At 40.4% G+C, this 17,376-nt stretch overlaps 1 protein-coding gene across 2 annotated transcripts in view; it reads right to left on the reverse strand.

Moving 5' to 3' along the window:
- adamts9 (ADAM metallopeptidase with thrombospondin type 1 motif, 9) overlaps positions 1 to 17,376 on the reverse strand; it is a 267,099-nt gene that overhangs the window by 173,943 nt on the left and 75,780 nt on the right. For both annotated transcript variants that reach the window (XM_072280518.1, XM_072280519.1), the window contains exons 13-16: positions 16,685 to 16,866; positions 15,830 to 15,966; positions 15,623 to 15,740; positions 11,333 to 11,428 (exon numbers count right to left, since the gene is read on the reverse strand). In XM_072280518.1, coding sequence (XP_072136619.1) covers positions 11,333 to 11,428; positions 15,623 to 15,740; positions 15,830 to 15,966; positions 16,685 to 16,866 — 533 coding nt within the window. The remainder of the gene's footprint in view (positions 1 to 11,332; positions 11,429 to 15,622; positions 15,741 to 15,829; positions 15,967 to 16,684; positions 16,867 to 17,376) is intronic.

The raw sequence follows: 17,376 nt of genomic DNA on the forward strand, positions 1-17,376 counted from the left end.
TTGAAGTCATCCTTCGAAACTATTAAAGTACTGTATCACCAAAAAAAAAATTAGTACCATCTCCCAAATAGGGAAAAAACTTAAAATAAGCATGAAAGAAGATAGGCAATTATAAAGGACAATTATGAAGGTTGGTATATTTAGAAATGATAAATTTTGTTAATTCAGATGAAGATGATATTGATAAATTTAATTTCTTTTGTTCTGGTTTTAAGAATTTGTTCTTCTATATCTGTCATTTGGTCTGCTTAATGAACTAAGCTTAGACTGATGGAATCAATGGGTTAGTATTAGCAAGGTTGGTAGTAATAATTGTGGGACTGTAGTTGTTTTGAGGATGGACTGTATAGGAGAGTGAATACGTTGAAGTTCAGGTCAATAGTAACTACTGTCTGGAAGCTCTATTAAATGGACATGGTGGGATTTATGCCTCATCCACTCCTTCTCTGCTTCGTAAAGCTCCTCCTTATCAACCAATAGCTCAGCTGCAGACTGACTGCCCAGTAGCTATTAAGGTATCATAGAAGACTGGTGCTTGTTGAATGTGGAAACTGGGCATGGATTTACATGGTGTGCTTCTTGTAGATGCAAACCAGGGTACACATTGAAAATGTAGAATCCTTTCAACTGACAAAGCTGTTAGCCTGGTATGGTGAAGTGCACACCAGTGTTAATGCAGTCCATGTCAGGTATGCACTCACAGGAAGGCCTGACACACAGGCAGAGCCAACTACTATCCTATTTTGCATCATGTTTCTAAGAAAAAAGAAAAGTAGATTTCCCTCTAGATCATAAACACAAGAGATTCTACAGGTGCTGGAAATTTTGAGCAGCACACACAAAATTATGGAGGAACTTAGCAAATCAGGAAGCAGCTATGGAGGGAATAAATAGACAACATTTTGGGCCAAGGCCCTCATATGGTCCTCCAGAATTTTGAGTGTGTGTTTTCCTTCAGATTTAGTCTTAAGAGACCTCACTGAAACCGCAGTGGATATCAGTGGATATGTTACCAATGTAACCATCTGCTACTTGAAAGGAACTTATAAAGATTAAGGGACCCATAGCTTTGATAACCACTAGTTATCTTAGTGCTTGATTCATTTTATCACAATACTTGGTGGTGCAATGTGATTATAACCTTATTAATGATAATAAGACCATAAGATATAGGAGGAGAATTAGGTCATTTGGCCCATTGAGTCTGCTCCACCATTTCATCATGGCTGATCCAATTTCCCTCTCCTGCTCCAATCTCCCACCTTCTCCCCATATCCCTTCATGCCCTGACCAATCAAGAATCTATCAACCTCTGCCTTAACTAACAATAAAGACTTGGCCTCCACAGCTGCTGGTGGCTAAGAATTCCATAGATTCATCACTCTCTGGCGAAAGAAATTCGTCCTCATCTCTGTTCTAAAAGGACGTCCCTCTATTCTGAGGTATGTCCTCTGATCTTAGACTCTCCCACCATAGAAAACAACATCTCCACATCCACTCTATCAAGACTTTTCACCATCTTATAAATTTCAATGAGGTCACACCTCATTCTTTTGAATTTTAGAGAATACAGGCCCAGAGCCATCAAACAGTCTTCATATGACAAGCCATTCAATCCTGTAATCAGTTTCATCAACGTCTTTTGAACCCCTCTCCAGCTTCAGCTCACCCTTTCTAAGGTAAGGGGCCCAAAACTGCTCGCAGCACTCCAAGTGAGGTCTCACCAGTGTTTTATGAAGTTTCAACATTACATCTTTGCTTTTATATTTCGTCCTCTTGAAGTAATTCCCATATCTATTGAAATGCTCCCTGAATGTAACATATAGCATAGCAACCCGAGCTTCTTGCTCTTCACTGTCTTGACTCCCTCATGATCTGCACTTCATTATTTTCTCTGCTGCTCACCTGTTCCTCAAGCATCAAAGGCAGCCTCACCAGACAACCAAGTGCTTTTCAGAAACCAGATGCTTTACAGAAACACATGGAAGACAGCCACAAATAATGCAACAGTATTAAAATTAAGTAACCTCAGTGAAACAACACTGTGAATAGCAACCAGAAATTGACCAATAGCCTCAAAGGACAAAGAGTGATTCATCTTCCAGTCCCAAGAAAGAGAATATCTGCAGATGCTAGAAATCTAAGCAACACACATAAAATGCTGGAGGAACTCAGGCAGCATCTATGAAAAAAGAGTACAGTCAATGCTTTGGGCCAAGACCCTTCAGCAGGACTGGAGAGAAAAGGATGAGGAGTCGAGTTCCAAGGTGGGGGGAGAGGAGGGAGAAACACAAGGTGATAGGTGAAACCGGGCAGGGGAGGGGTGAAGTAAAGTGCTGGGAAGATGATTGATGAAAGAGATACAAGGCTGGAGAAGGGGGAGTCTGATAAGAGAGGACAGAAGACCATGGAAGAAAGAAAAGGAGGGAGGAGCACCAGAGGGAGGCAATGGGCAGGTAAGAAGATAAGGTGAGAGAGGGAAAGGGGGATGGATAATGGTCAAGTTGGGGGAGGGGGGCCAGTATTGGAAGTTCAAGAAATCGATATTCATGCCATCAGGCTGGAGGCTACCCAGATGGAATATAAGGTGTTGTTCCTCCAACCTGAGCATGAGTTGGCCCCATCGCGACAGTAGAGGAGGCCATGGATAGACATTTCGGAATGGGAATGGGAAACAGAATTAAAATGGGTGGCCATTCATAGGGCTTCTCCAACCCTGTATCTCTTTCACCAACCAACTTCCCAGCTCTTTATTCACCCCTCCCCCTCCAGGGTTCACCGATCACCACGTGTTTCTCTCTCCACTCCCCCCACTTTTTAAATCTACTCCTCAGCATTTTTCTCCAGTCTTGCCGAAGGGTCTTGGCCTGAAACGGCGACTGTACTCTTTTCCATACCGTGTGGACTTGTTGGGTCATGCCGTAAAGGAAAGGCAGGAGGGAGAAATAAATTTCATGCCATGCTGGCCTGCTGTTCCTCTGGCATCTTGTGTGTGTTACTCATCTTTCAGTAATGGATTAACCCTTTAAATTGCACTGAAGTAATCACTTATAATAATTTTTATTAACTTTATAACTTTGACTGCTCTGTCATCATAAAACAACAAATTTCATGTCGTATAAATCAATGACAATAAATCGAATTCTGATCACTCCTGCCAATGAGCGAGAAGTGATCTACTAGTTGAGTCAAGTGTTGGATCACGATGGCCAAACAATAATCCTAATCTTAATTCCTTAGATGTTGATTCAACTAGATCTTTTATGCACCCTGGATGGCAATGGTATAGTCTCAAGCAAAGTGAACCACACAAACATGTCCAACATATAACAAGTGTGCCCCTCCTACTGCCAGATTTAATCCTTTTGTGCCTATTTAGAACCAGAGAAACTGGTAAGGTATGATCACATTTATTGGACTTCATGTCTAATTCACAGAGGAGAAACAATTCCCACCAAATTGTATATGATCTCTGTCCATCAAAAATTTCAAAAGTTTAACTAAACTTTGAAGACAGCATACAATAGGAACAGAAGCTTATTTAATGAATTCATCATTATAATTGTGAAAGTTGTCCAAATTTTTATTTAGTTTTATTTTTCTATAGCATGGTAAAGTAGACTTTTAGCTCTACAATATAGAGATAATACATTGCTCATTTTGACTGACAAGACAGAGTCTGTCTGATGGACTAGAAAATCCACTCTCATATTAACTTGATTGGATGGGTGACTGTATTGTAAGAAGAGTTCAAATCAACTCTAACTATACTTCTAAATTTCCCCCTCAGCATCATAGTGCTGACTTCATTTGCAAAGAGACTTATTACCTCTTAATTTTATTGCCTCAATGAATTAACCTATTTAATTATTTTCCAGCTTTCATTTCAGTCATATACATCATCACTGGATCAAGTCCAAATGAAAAGAAAGTGCAAGTAGCTCATATCACATTTCCTGTTCCTCAACCAGGCCGTGCTGTCAGCACTCTGCTTAGCTTCCTCTTTTTTTAAAATGATTCATGGCTACATTTAAAATAACCATATCAATGTCGTAAATATTTTGATCAATGCATGGACAAAGCATTATTCACAAAAGGAAATTAATATCTTGTCACTAGCCAACAGGGAAGTACAATGTTATTTCACTAGACAATTTGGAGCCTCTATTTGTCATCACATCAGATACATATAAATGAAAACATTTTACTTCATTTTTTAATGCACAGAGATTGACCTGCACAACATTTCCAAGGATATCTCTGGAAAGAAGCGCACCTGGCCTTAGCACCTTTGAAAATTACATTTCAGACATGTTCAGTAGTGAAAAATAACTGTTTCAGGATCTGAATTAATAAATAACCATAGTATATTTTTCATTTAATGTTACATGTGAGAGTAGCATCTTGCTTGGAAATTGCACAACTAATATTCCACAGAGGCTCTTGACATTTCAACACTAGGAAAGGATTGATGTTGTGACACTAACATAATGAATTCTTAATAAATTTGCCAAAAACAAAAAGGGCACCTCTGTTCTATTGCCGTTGCAGTTTTACTACCTTGGTAAATCTTAAGGATGGCCCAACAACCTCTCGAATTGAATTTTAATTTTGATGAAGTTTTAAATTCCCTTTAAGATTTTAATTGTTATTGTTGGATACTCTCAGAAGTTGGAATTTAATGATTTCAATGCTTGGTGTTATCTCTTTGATGTTTTTGTCTCCTAAAAACATCATAACTTAATTTTCCTTTTTTGAATTGTCACCAAATTTACTCTTCTAACGGAGACTTACAATGTCTCAGTGAGAAATTTAAAATTTGGATTTGTTAAGGGGATGTCTGGTTGCACGCTTTGTTAACACAGGTTCCAAATCTGCCTAAGAGGCTTTTAGGCTGATAGAAGTTTCTAATTACTCCTTGTTCCAGTGATCACAAAGCATGGATAAGTATGTAATGAGCAGCCTTTCGTTTACGTTGACAACAAAACCCAGGGTATTACCACAATCTAGTTATCCAGCCAAATTGGCTTTAACAGTGACAATTCTACATACTTAAGCAAAAATAAAATTAAAGGTTTGTGCACCTAAAACCAGGCAGACTAAGCAAAAATGACATATATGAGCACAGATTTCCTTAACAGTTTTCTCACTTGTGGATTCTGTTCTCCCTTAGATGACTCTCCAGTGGAAAAGGTTGCCCAGAGCCCCAGTGAAGAAATATACAGATGCAAGTATCTGGTCTGTAACTGTCAAATTTTATACTAATCTCAAGTTCCCACTTCTGGTTTAGAAAAGTTACGTGGAGAAAAAAAATCAAAATTGATTGTGAGATTCAGGATTGAAGTCAGGATGCCTGTTCCATTTAAGTAACATAACACAAGAAAAGCAGAGTAAAAAGTAAAAAAAACTGATTTGAATCGAAAACAAGAGCAATGAAAAGAACATCTTGCAGGAAATTGACATTTTCCTTCACAAATTTCTACCTCATCTAATACCATAGTCATGAATTATCACAGAATGGAATTTGGGGGATAATGGTCAGGTTTAGTATTTCTATGTCATCTTGTACATGGACTTTAATCTCAAAATCTGTATTTTCAGATGACATAGAAATACAAAAAAATGAGCATTTTTTTTCTTTCGGATTTTTAAATAGCAAACAATGTATTTAGTAATCTACTACATACATGGCCAAAAGGCCTAGTGGACAGCCACAGCTTCAATGTTACAAATTCACAGATTTTGTTTTACATACAGTTGTAGTTAAATCTTTTCAAATGACAATTGCAATTGCCTCATTAACAGTACTTTATAGCACATCACTGCTAATATTGTTACTTGCACAAATTCCAATTTCATTCCTTAAAGTCACATGGATGCCTTCACATAATCCCTTTACATTTAATTGGTTTATTTGCAGAGAAGCAGCTGTAATTCAACCAGCCATGGTTAAATTCATGTCTAAAATACCCAAGCACACAGGGGTATTTGTTGCCCTGTCTGAAGATTTTAATTCATTTCCCATTCATGACCTGGAATGTTCTGAAATGAGGCCTAAGATTATAATCTTCATTGCATTTAATGTATCTTAAATTGATCCACTGGAGATGTTAGATTATCTCCAATTTGCACAGAACAAAGGAAGCCACCTTTTGTAAAGGATTTCAGGAGCAAAAGGCAAGTTGAGCTGAAACGGTTGTCAAATATAGATTGTTGCACAGATATTGGTGATGGCATTAATATAGTCTATCTAATTTTCATCTATTTTTCCCTGGGTTATACTAAGCAGCAAACTCAACAATAAAATGAGTTCTATTTCACAACTTTATTCTGATAATTAAAAGAACAAATTGCTTTAAAAGATGAAAATTCACTGATGGGATTGATTTGATCAATATTTTCACAGTTACCTAATCAAGTTTCCATATAGTACAAATGCATTAAGGATAATAAGGCAAAGCATCAAAACTTTGTGACTGAAATGCAGAAAGCTATTGTTTTTTTAATTTCAAAATATACTTTATTCAAAAATAAAATTATATACAATAAACCATTCAATAACTTTCCATCCTTTACATACGTTTCCATTATAGTCAGTGCCTATCCATACTTATGGCCACCCACGTGGCACTCCAGTTGTTCACCTTACCACATCCTTGTTGAGGGGTATACTCCCCACCTCCCGACCCCTCCCACTCCCACGGGTGGAGAAACCTATACTGTGGTCCTTCCCCACCAGGCCCTTGCGGTTCCTGCACCGAGTTTCAGTGCGTCCCTCAGCACGTACTCCTGCAGCTGAGAATGTGCCAGTCGGCAGCATTCTCCCACGGACATCTCCATGTGCTGGTAGATCATCAAGTTTCGGGCCGACCAAAGAGCGTCTTTCACCGAGTTGATGATCTGCCAGCAGCACGGATGTTGGTCTCCGTGTGCGTCCCCGGGAACAGCCCGTAGATCAGATAGTCCTCTGTTACGCAGCTGCTGGGGATGAAACGTGACACTAGCTCGTCCATCCTCTTCCACACCCTCTTTGCGAACTGACCGTGTGCAAAGAGGTGGGTCACAGATTCCTCCTCACTGCAGTCCTCCCGTGGGCAGTGGGGTGTGGAGGAGACGTTCCGGGCGTACAGGAGGGCTCTGACTGGGAGGGCCCCTCTCACCACCAGCCAGGCGAGGTCTTGGTGCCTGTTGGTGAGCTCCGGTGATGAGGCATTTTGCCAGATGAACTGGACAGTCTGCTCAGGGAACCACCCCACTGTGTCCATCACGTCCTTCTCCTGCAGTGCCTGCAGGACATTACGTGCCGACCACTGCCTGATGGCCCTGTGGTCAAAGGCGTTCTCCTGGAAGAACTTTTCTACATAGGACAGGTATGCCAGCAACGACCAGCTGACTGGGGCATTGCGCGGGAGTGGGGCCAGACCCATCCTTTGTAGCCAGGGCGACAGGTAGAACCTGGACACATAGTGGTACTTGGTGCCCACATACCTGGGTTCTACACACAACCTGATGCAGCCACATACGAAGCTGGCCATCAGGGTGAGGGCGACATTGGGGACGTTCTTGCCCCCGTTGTCCAGGGACTTGTGCCTGGCAGTCCGTCTCACCCACTCCATCTTGGATCCCCAGACGAATCTGAAGACAGCTCGGGTGATTTCCGAGTTGTAGGAGTGGGGGATGGGCCACACCTGCGCCAAGTACAGCAGCCCTGAGAGTACCTCACACCTGATGACCAGGTTCTTGCCCGTTATCGACAGGGAGCACCCTCCCCACAGTCCCAGTTTCTGTTTCACCTTAGCAGTCCGCTCCTGCCAGTTCTTGTTGCACGCCTCGGCCCCTCCGAACCAGATCCCCAACACCTTCACGTGATCAGACCTGATGGTGAAGGGGGACACTGGATCGGTCGGGCTAGTTGCCGAAGAGCATGGCTTCGCTCTTTGTGCGGTTGACCCTGGCCCCCGACGCTAGCTAGAACTATTCGCAGATGCCAATCAACCTGCGAACTGACCTCGGATCAGAGCAGAAGACGGTGACGTCGTCTATGTACAGGGAGGTTTTCATTTGGGTCCCTCCACTGCCTGGCAGCGTCACCCCTCTTATGCCCTCATCCCTCCTGATGGCTTCCACAAAGGGTTCTATGCATCAGACAAACAAGACAGGGTAGAGGGGACAGCCCTGCCTGACTCCAGACCTGATGGGGAAGCTGTCTGTTTCCCACCCGTTGACCTGGACTGCACTACGGATGTCTGTGTAGAGCAGTCTGATCCAATTCCGGATTCCCTCCCCAAATCCCATTTTGGAGAGCACGTCCACCAAGTACGTGTGTGATATCCTGTCGAAGGCTTTCTCCTCGTCCAAGCTGACCAGGCAGGCGTTCAACCCCCTGTCCTGCACGTAGGCGATGGTGTCCCTCAGTAGCGCGAGGCTGTCTGAGATCTTCCTGCCTGGTACAGCACAGGTTTGGTCCAGGTGGATCACCTGTCCCAGAGAAGACTTGACCCTGTTGGCGATAGCCTTGGACAGGATCTTGTAGTCCACATTCAGGAGAGAGATGGGTCTCCAGTTTCTAATGTCCTCCCTTTCCCCTTTCTGCCTGTAGATGGGGGTGATGAAAGCTATTCTGTTTTAGTTATTTGCAGGTTAATTTGAAAAGGAAGCAAGTTTTGGGGGGAGGATCTACAAGTAGGAAAAAGATCATGTTACCACATGATACTTAAAATGAGTCGTTAAGTTAGGAACCAGCAACTTTACATCCACATCAAAGTTAGCTGGTGGAGAATGACAAGGGCAATAAAAAGCAGTTGATGTGACACTCAACTGAATATCAGCAGGGGCTTATTTTTCTCGGTCCTGTATTAACAGGCATTCATAGATAAATCTTAGAAACATTATCCCATTGGTTAAGTGGCAGGCATTAAACCAAGTAACAAGCTGAATTTAAGAACGAATGATATCCCAGGATATTAGCAATGAAGGCTTCCATTGTGCCTCATGCCTCTATGGTTCCTGCCTCTACCCCAGCTTGCTGATACTTATTACTGTTGCAGGAACTTTTAAATTAGGCAAAGATTGTGTTACCAAATCAATCCATATTACAAACCATTCAACTTCATCATGCCAAGAATTTATTAAAATTTCAGTCTCCCATTTGAGAGTGTTACAAGCCATTTTAGTTATTTCTAAGTTCGCTGTTTAGTTGCTTAAAGAATTGATAATATTCTGCAAAAATAAAAGGAAAATAAAATGTATATTATTAAGAAGATCAGAAGATACTTACAGCTTGGCAGGTTAGATATATGGATGATACTTTATTTTCACATAAATTTAATACTATCTTTCTGCTTTTATTTCCTGGTCATCTAGAGATCTCTGTTCATGCCCTTCATGGTCATAGCTTATGCTGCAGCCTTTTCTAGTCAATATATTAAAGTTCATTCAATGAGAAGGAACCACTCCAGTACAATTCTGACAGCAACTTCATGCAATCAATATGTATATTCTTTCCAGTTCTGCCAGTCTGTCACTAAGGTCTTTTATTATTTCAGCTCCTACGAACTGGATTCAAATCTATGTTTAATTTAAGGACATTAAATTTAATTCCCTTGCCTGGTGGGGATTCTCATAGTAAATTATTTGTTGCATAATTAATTTATAAATTAGCACTAATTTAGCAGTTTCACTCAGCAACAGACAAATAGCTACTGTAGAAAGTCAAAAGCTGTGCACTTATCTGCAATTAGAGTCAGGCAGCTCAAGATTTAATGCACTTTATGCTCACACCAGATCTGCTCTGGGATGACTTCAGGGACTATGTCTAACAAAATCTAGAAAGATAATGCAGCCAGCAATCAGGATCTTTTTTAACAAAATGGAAAGAAAATGCTCAGGATGCATGTAAAGGAACATCATGCTAGTTTATAATGAAACCTCTATTTTCTATCTTAATGGGTACCTCACCACTGAGAAGAGTGGATATCGACAAATGATGGCAGATTCCTAGATCTTGGATGTAATATTCCAGGTAGGAAAATCAAGATACATTGGATAAGATCATATTACTCTCATTTGGCAATTCCATTAGAGAAACTGTGCAGGTGACCTTGATCCTGACTTCCACAGAAGCACACTGTCTCATGGAAGGCAGTTATGAGTTGGAGGTCAAGTCCTGGAACTAGCCCAGTTACGTTAAGTGGAGAAGGGTAGATGAGTGCACTCACCAGTAAGGGCTGAAAAAGTGAGTGCAGGTGGATTTGCTCTTTCTTTATTTTGTTTAATCTTGACGTTTTTAATTGATTTCTCCCTCTTAAGAGTGTAAATTCATTTTTAGAGTTCTTAATAATTATTTGGCCCCATTTCAACTGTTTTTGAATATCAGGAGCATTTAAAACAGTTAAAACACCTCAGACATTAGGAAGGACATCAAGTGATCATAGAAATAAGGCAAGCAGTAAGTATAGGGACAGAGTGGGTCGAGCATGATCTGACCCATACAATTCCAAAATTAACACAGGGTAAACAACAGGAATTCTGCAGATGCTGGAAATTCAAGCAACACACATCAAAGTTGCTGGTGAACGCAGCAGGCCAGGCAGCATCTCTAGGAAGAGGTACAGTCGACATTTCAGGCCGAGACCCTTCGTCAGGACTAACTGAAGGAAGAGTTAGTAAGAGATTTGAAAGTGGGACGGGGAGGGGGAGATCAAAAATGATAGGAGAAGACAGGAGGGGGAGGGATGGAGCCAAGAGCTGGACAGGTGATTGGCAAAGGGGATATGAGAGGATCATGGGACAGGAGGTCCGGGCAGAAAGACGGTGGGGGGAGGGGAACCCAGAGATGGGCAAGGGGCATAGTCAGAGGAACAGAGGGAGAAAAAAGAGAGTGAGAGAAAGAATGTGTGTATAAAAATAAATAACGGATGGGGTACGAGGGGGAGGTGGGGCATTAGCGGAAGTTAGAGAAGTCAATATTCATGCCATCAGGTTGGAGGCTACCCAGACGGAATATAAGATGTTGTTCCTCCAACCTGAGTGTGGCTTCATCTTTACAGTAGAGGAGGCCGTGGATAGACATGTCAGAATGGGAATGTCAGAATTAACACAGGGTGACAGGCAACAGACAAGGGGAGCTGAGCATTAGCAATTATATGCCCTAAAAATTTGATGGAAAATCAGGAAGGTAGATAATGGATAATTGAAGTGTTTATTTCATGTATCATGTCAAGGATTTTAGAATTCTGTAATGTTTGGAATTATTGGCATGAGCAGATAAGTTTATTGGACTTAGTAGGAAGTATCAAAATATATGCATTTACTGTACTTTAAATAAACTTACCAAGGTAGTTGTCATCTTCGGGCTTCCCTGAATAGCTGTGCTGTCGCACGTCAATATTTGTAGCACCAACTGGTATTCGTACAACCACATTATATCCTAGGAAACATTAAAAAAAAGGTATTCCAAGTATATATTTTAATGACTTGGTAAAGTACTAAATTGTATTAAAGTGCATATCTGAAAACTACTGGTCTTCATGTATTACAGAAGTGTTGCAATCACTGCTATTCTTTAGGAAACAGACATTGATTTTCTGATCACAACAAATTGCTCTTTCTAAACACAAGATAATGTTAATTGCTGAATTTATATGTATTTCAATGTTCAGGAATTTTTCATGTCAGCATTTTTTGAGCAGCACTGGATGAAGATACGCAATTTCATCTTTAAAATCAAAGCTGAAACATGAACAAATGGGGCCTTTGAAGGTATAATAGACTGCAGGAAAGAGTTATGAGATAGTGTAGAGATTTGTCTTATGACACAACGATTCAACACCTTGCACACAATAACTTGAATTAGTATTTATTGTGTAATAACTACTAATTTCTTAAAAGGTTTTTGATCAAAATTAGCTGTCAGCTGGGAGCGGCGATATTCCATGAAGGAATATGTAATTATATTGTGTGGATTCCTTGAAGTTGTCCAGTTAGCAAGGGGTTTGAATCCAAAAACATTAGCCTTGCGCAGGCTTCCCCACAAAATGGACAGAAAAATAAAAGAACTTGACTACTAGTAAGACCATGGTTCTAAGCAAAATAGCCAAATTATTTAAAATCAATACAAATTGGAACAGAAGTTCAGAAATGATTGCTATTTCAAATAAAAAATATTGTATTACTATATTCAGTGTACAGCACTCAACAGCCAAGCTCTGCCTGTTTTGGTAATGACTAGCTCATTCATTTAACTATCATCAATGTTTCCTGCATTGCTATTTCTCACTGGGTAGGATGACTATTGATGCTCTTTCATCAAATATTAATGATGCTCATCAATCAGCATTTCATCAAATAAAACAATTTATACCAGTAATTTTCATTGTAGGCGATATGACCCCCGCCCCCCGCCCCCGGGGGCCGTGCCAGATATGGAAGACAAGAAACTGGGGCCCACAGAGTTTCTGAATGGGCCATGATAAGTTTACTGTTTTAATAAAATATGACTAAAATATATAAATAAAGATGAAATGAACATATGTCATTTAATTGGAATCCAGAATGAAATGAATTGCATTGCTAATGTATTTCGCTCCCACGATTATTTTCACATTTTACTGTCTCATTTTCTAAATTTAAAATATATTGAAATAAGATTTTTGAGCTGATCTACAAAACATTATGCATCATGTCAAATCAAAAGAAAAATTCTAAAACCTGACAACAATTTACTAAAAATTAAAAACCAAAATTATGAGGCTGAAAAAATATTCATCCCCTTCATAATTACTATGCTAATTTTCCTCAGGTGCAATACTGTATATTACCTTACCAACTCACTCAATTTGATGATATAGATAATTAGAGGATCACCTGTTTTCAATTAAGTCATAAAAATAGATACCCCTCTCTCTGTAAAGTCCAACAGTAAGGTACATTTTCAACAGACCAAACCAAAATGAAGACAAAAGAGTTTTCAAGGCAAGTCATGGAAATGAGAGGAGGAGAAATCTGGAGAAGGGACTATCTCAAAGGCAATGAACATACCTCAGAGCTCCGTGTAGTCCATCGTGAAAATGTGAAACCATATGAAACCACAGCCCCACTGCTTAGGTCAGGCTGGCCCTCTGAATTTAGTTGCTTGAGTAGAATGGCATTGTAAGAGAGGCTACTGTGATGCAAATAGTCAATCTGAGTGAGCTGCAGAAGTCAATGACTGCAACTGGAGATGAAGTTCATGGTTCCACAATCCCCAAGGCCTTGCACAAAAAGGGTATTTATGGAAGAGTGGCAAGGAAGAAGCCCTGGCTAAAAAAAAAAGCATATCCTTGCCCTCCAAGACTTTGCAAAGCATCACTTAGATGATACTGTAAAGATGTGGAAGAAGGTCTTATGATCTGTTGAGACTACAGTGGAACATTTTGGCCTCAACATTAAGTGGTACACGTTGCATAAATCTAATACTGCACATTAGCCAGGTAACACCACTCCTACAGTAAGGTACGGTGGAGGAAGCATCATGCTATGGGGATGCTTTTCAGCAACAGGGACTGGAAATATGGTCAGGATTGATGGGAAGATGAATGCTGCTAAATACAGAAAAATCCTAGATAAAAACCTACTAGCCTCTACCAGAAAGCTTAAACTGGGGAGGAAGTTCATCTTTCATCAGGACAACAACCCAAATCCAGAGCAATCATAGAGTGGCTTCAAATAAAGAACATTGATCTCCTTGAGTGGCCCAAATCTTGACCTTAACCTGACTGAACATCTCTGGCAATCATGGCTCCCCAACTAACCTGGCACAGCTGGAGTAATTTTGCAAGGAGGAATGGGCAAATCTTGCTCCACCATATTCTGCAAAACTAATAGAGACTTACTTATCCAGAAAGACTACTGGCTGTAATAGCTGCGAGAGGTGATTTAATTGAGTACTGAGCAAAGGGGGTTGAATACTTTTGAACTGCTGATATTTCAGTTTTTTAATTTTTAGTTTTCCCTGCTTTTTGAACTCTGTGGTGAAAAAAGGAGCATGTGATTCACAAATAAAGATTCTTAATTAACTTGATCAAAATCCCTGACTATAATGCTTATTTATGTGGACAAATTGTTGGGGGATAAATACCCCAACAAGCCACTGTATATAATAGCACTTAAAATATTTGCCTAAAAATTTAAACAATACTGCCTAAAAAGCTAGTTTAATTTTTACATGTATATTCAACACTGATAGTTTTTCACGAGATTTTTTTTGATGTTTACTAATATTCTAGTATTTATTCAGAGCTCTGAAATAGTTTTATTTTTCATATACATATGTAACATACACATGTAACATTCATCATTATCATTACGTGCCATGTCGTATGATGTGGGCGATCAAAGTCTTTGAGCATGATTGTCCTTGGCAAATTTTTCCACAGAAGTGGCTTGCGATTGCCTTCTTCTGGGCATTGTCTTTACAAGATGGGTGACCCCAGCCATAATCAATACTCTTCTGAGATTGCCTGCCTGGTGCAGTGGTCGCATAACCAGGACTTCTGATATGTGCCAACTGCTCGTACGACCATCCACTACCTGCTCCCATGGCTTCACATGACCCTGATCAGGGGGCTAAGCACCTTGCCCAAGGGTGACCTGCATGCTAGCTACGGGGACGAGTGTCTTACACCTCCTTTGGTAGAGTCTCTACTCTGCCACCTGAACATTATATATAACATATAATAATAACAATAACCTGTTAAAACATTAATATTGTCTGTATATTAGAATAATTAGTACTGATGACAAAAAGAAACTTTAGCAACTAACACAGACTATGGAGGGTTGCGGGGGGGGGGGGGGTGTCCCAGAGATCAATGAAAATCACACGTGGGCCACGAGCAGAAAAAGGTTGACAGCCACTGACTCATACATCTGGAGATCTGGAGTACTGCGTGCAGCTCTGGTTTCCTTACTTGAGGAAGGATATACTGGCTTTGGAGATGGTGCAGAGGAGTTTCACCAGGTTGATTCCAGAGATGAGGGGGTTAGACTATGAGGACGGATTGAGTCACCTGGGACTATACTCACCGGAATTCAGAAGAATGAGAGGAGATATTATTAGACCATAGGACCATAAGATATAGGAAAGGGAATAAAATCATGAAAGGCATTGATAAGATAGAGGCCAGAAAGTTGTTTCCACTAGTAGTGAGACTTGAACTAGGAGACGTAGCTTCAATATTCAGGGGACGGAGATGAGGAGGAACTGTTTCTCTCAGAGAGCGGTGTATCTGTAGAATTCTCTGCCCAATGAAGCAGTGGAGACTACCTCAGTAAATATATTTAAGACAAGGTTGGATAGATTTTTGCATAGTAGGGAAATTAAGCTTTATGGGGTAAAGGCAGGTTGGTGGAGATGAGTCCATGGCCAGATCAGCCATGATCTTATTGAATGGCAGAGCAGGCTCAACGGGCCAGATGGCCTACTCCTGCTCCTATTTCTTACGTTCTTATGTACAGCAATAAATTAGATTTGTAATAGTGCTAAAGAGTACCTGCTTGTTTTTTTTTAAAATTAAGCAAATATGAGGTCAAAGAAACGAGGTAACTATGCAAATAACCTGATCTGTATAAATAAATATCTTACCATAGTGGACGGTATTAAATGTGCCTGCTAATGTTTTGCATGAAGAATTGTCACCACCACAAACACCACACTTATCTCTTCGTGCTTTTGAATTCAACACATGATCACATCCAGCTTGCTGTAGAAAATAAACATTAATTTCGTGAGACATCAAATAAACAATTTTCTAACTTAAAAATTTACATCATTTCAAAGTTAATGTTGTACCCGGCAAAGTCCTTGCACACACACATCGTTGGTATCTGGCCCACAAAGAGTGCCGTCAATAACTCTGTCCCTGAGTTGATAATAGACTGTGGTTCCAGCCACTCTGCAGAACAACTTGCAGCGATCTTTCATCAAAACTGGAAAGGAAACAGGATTCTTAGCTTAATGATGTTTTTCACCTTCCACACCGGAAAATGTACATTAAAACAGTGTTGCAGGGGGACCCACATGAGTTTTGCGCAGGGGCAGAGGGTATCGGTTTTCTTACGTGCATTGTGCACACCAGCATCACAATTCCCAGACATAATAACCATAGTTTACTTGTAATGCTACACAAGACATGCAAGCTTTAAAGGTGACCTTTTGTCTTAGTAAGAGCCCTTAAAGCTAAGATTCTCAATTGGAACTGCTACTTTTGGGTTGTTTTATCTATCAAAGAGTACCTGATGGATGGTGAAACACTGCAGTGGTAGGTGTGGCTGGCAAGAATGCATGGGGGATAACCAGATTAAGCCCTCAACACACACAAAATGCTGGAGGAACTCAGCAGGTCTGGAGAGGATTAAACAGATGATGTTTGGGGCTGTGACCCTTCATCAGGATTGGAAAGGAAGGGGGAAAGAAACCAGAATAAGAAGTTGGGAGAAGGGGAAGGAGAAAAAGCCCACTCCTGCTTTCAAAGCTCGCATAGTTTAGTTTTGCAGCAATTTCATTATTTTGAACTATCATAATACCCAGTGTTTTGAGCCTGTGTTTGCTTTTCTGTTTCTAAATAGTTGTATAATGCATAAAATGTTCTGCTACACAATAGAATTTGTATCCTAATATTTTTCCCTCTCCTAATGAAATACTCACTTCCACTGTACTTGGGAACCCATCGCACATTTGGAGGTAGGCCATTAATATTGAAATGTTTTCCATCAAACTGCGTGCACTGCTCTCCTCTGAAGTCCTTCTCTTGCTTTGGACAATGCTCTGTATTGCATGATCGGAACTTCATTCTTCGTCCAACACAATATTTCCCACCATTTCGTGGCCTAAGATCAGGAAATAATAATCGTGTTTCCATTTCTAGAACACAATAACTATGTTCATTTTCAGTACTGAGCAGTTGCTATCAGAACGTTGCAGCTGTATAAAAATCTTCAAGTCAGGCCACATCTAGATCACTGTGTGCCGTTCCAGTTGCTCCATTACAAGGAGGATGTGGAAACTTTGAAAGAGCGCAGAAGAGGTTCATCAGGATGAAGGCGGGATTAGAGGGTATTAGCTATAGGGAGAGGGTGGACAAACTTAGATTGTTTCCCCTGGAGGTCTGTAAGCTCACAGGAAACATGATTGAAGTATTTAAAATTATGAGAGGGATAGATAGGGTGAACAGTCAAGAGTCTTTAAATCAAATACTGGGGCTTTAAAGCAAGAGGGGAAAATATTGAAAATGATTTTTGAGGCTTTTTTTTCTTTGCCCAAATAGTGATAGGAGCTTGTAACACATTGCCAGAATAAGTGGAGAATGTAGATACAAAAACAATGTTTAAAAGGCATTT

Source organism: Mobula birostris, chromosome 16 (assembly GCF_030028105.1).
Source record: "Mobula birostris isolate sMobBir1 chromosome 16, sMobBir1.hap1, whole genome shotgun sequence".
NCBI lineage: Eukaryota > Metazoa > Chordata > Chondrichthyes > Myliobatiformes > Myliobatidae > Mobula > Mobula birostris.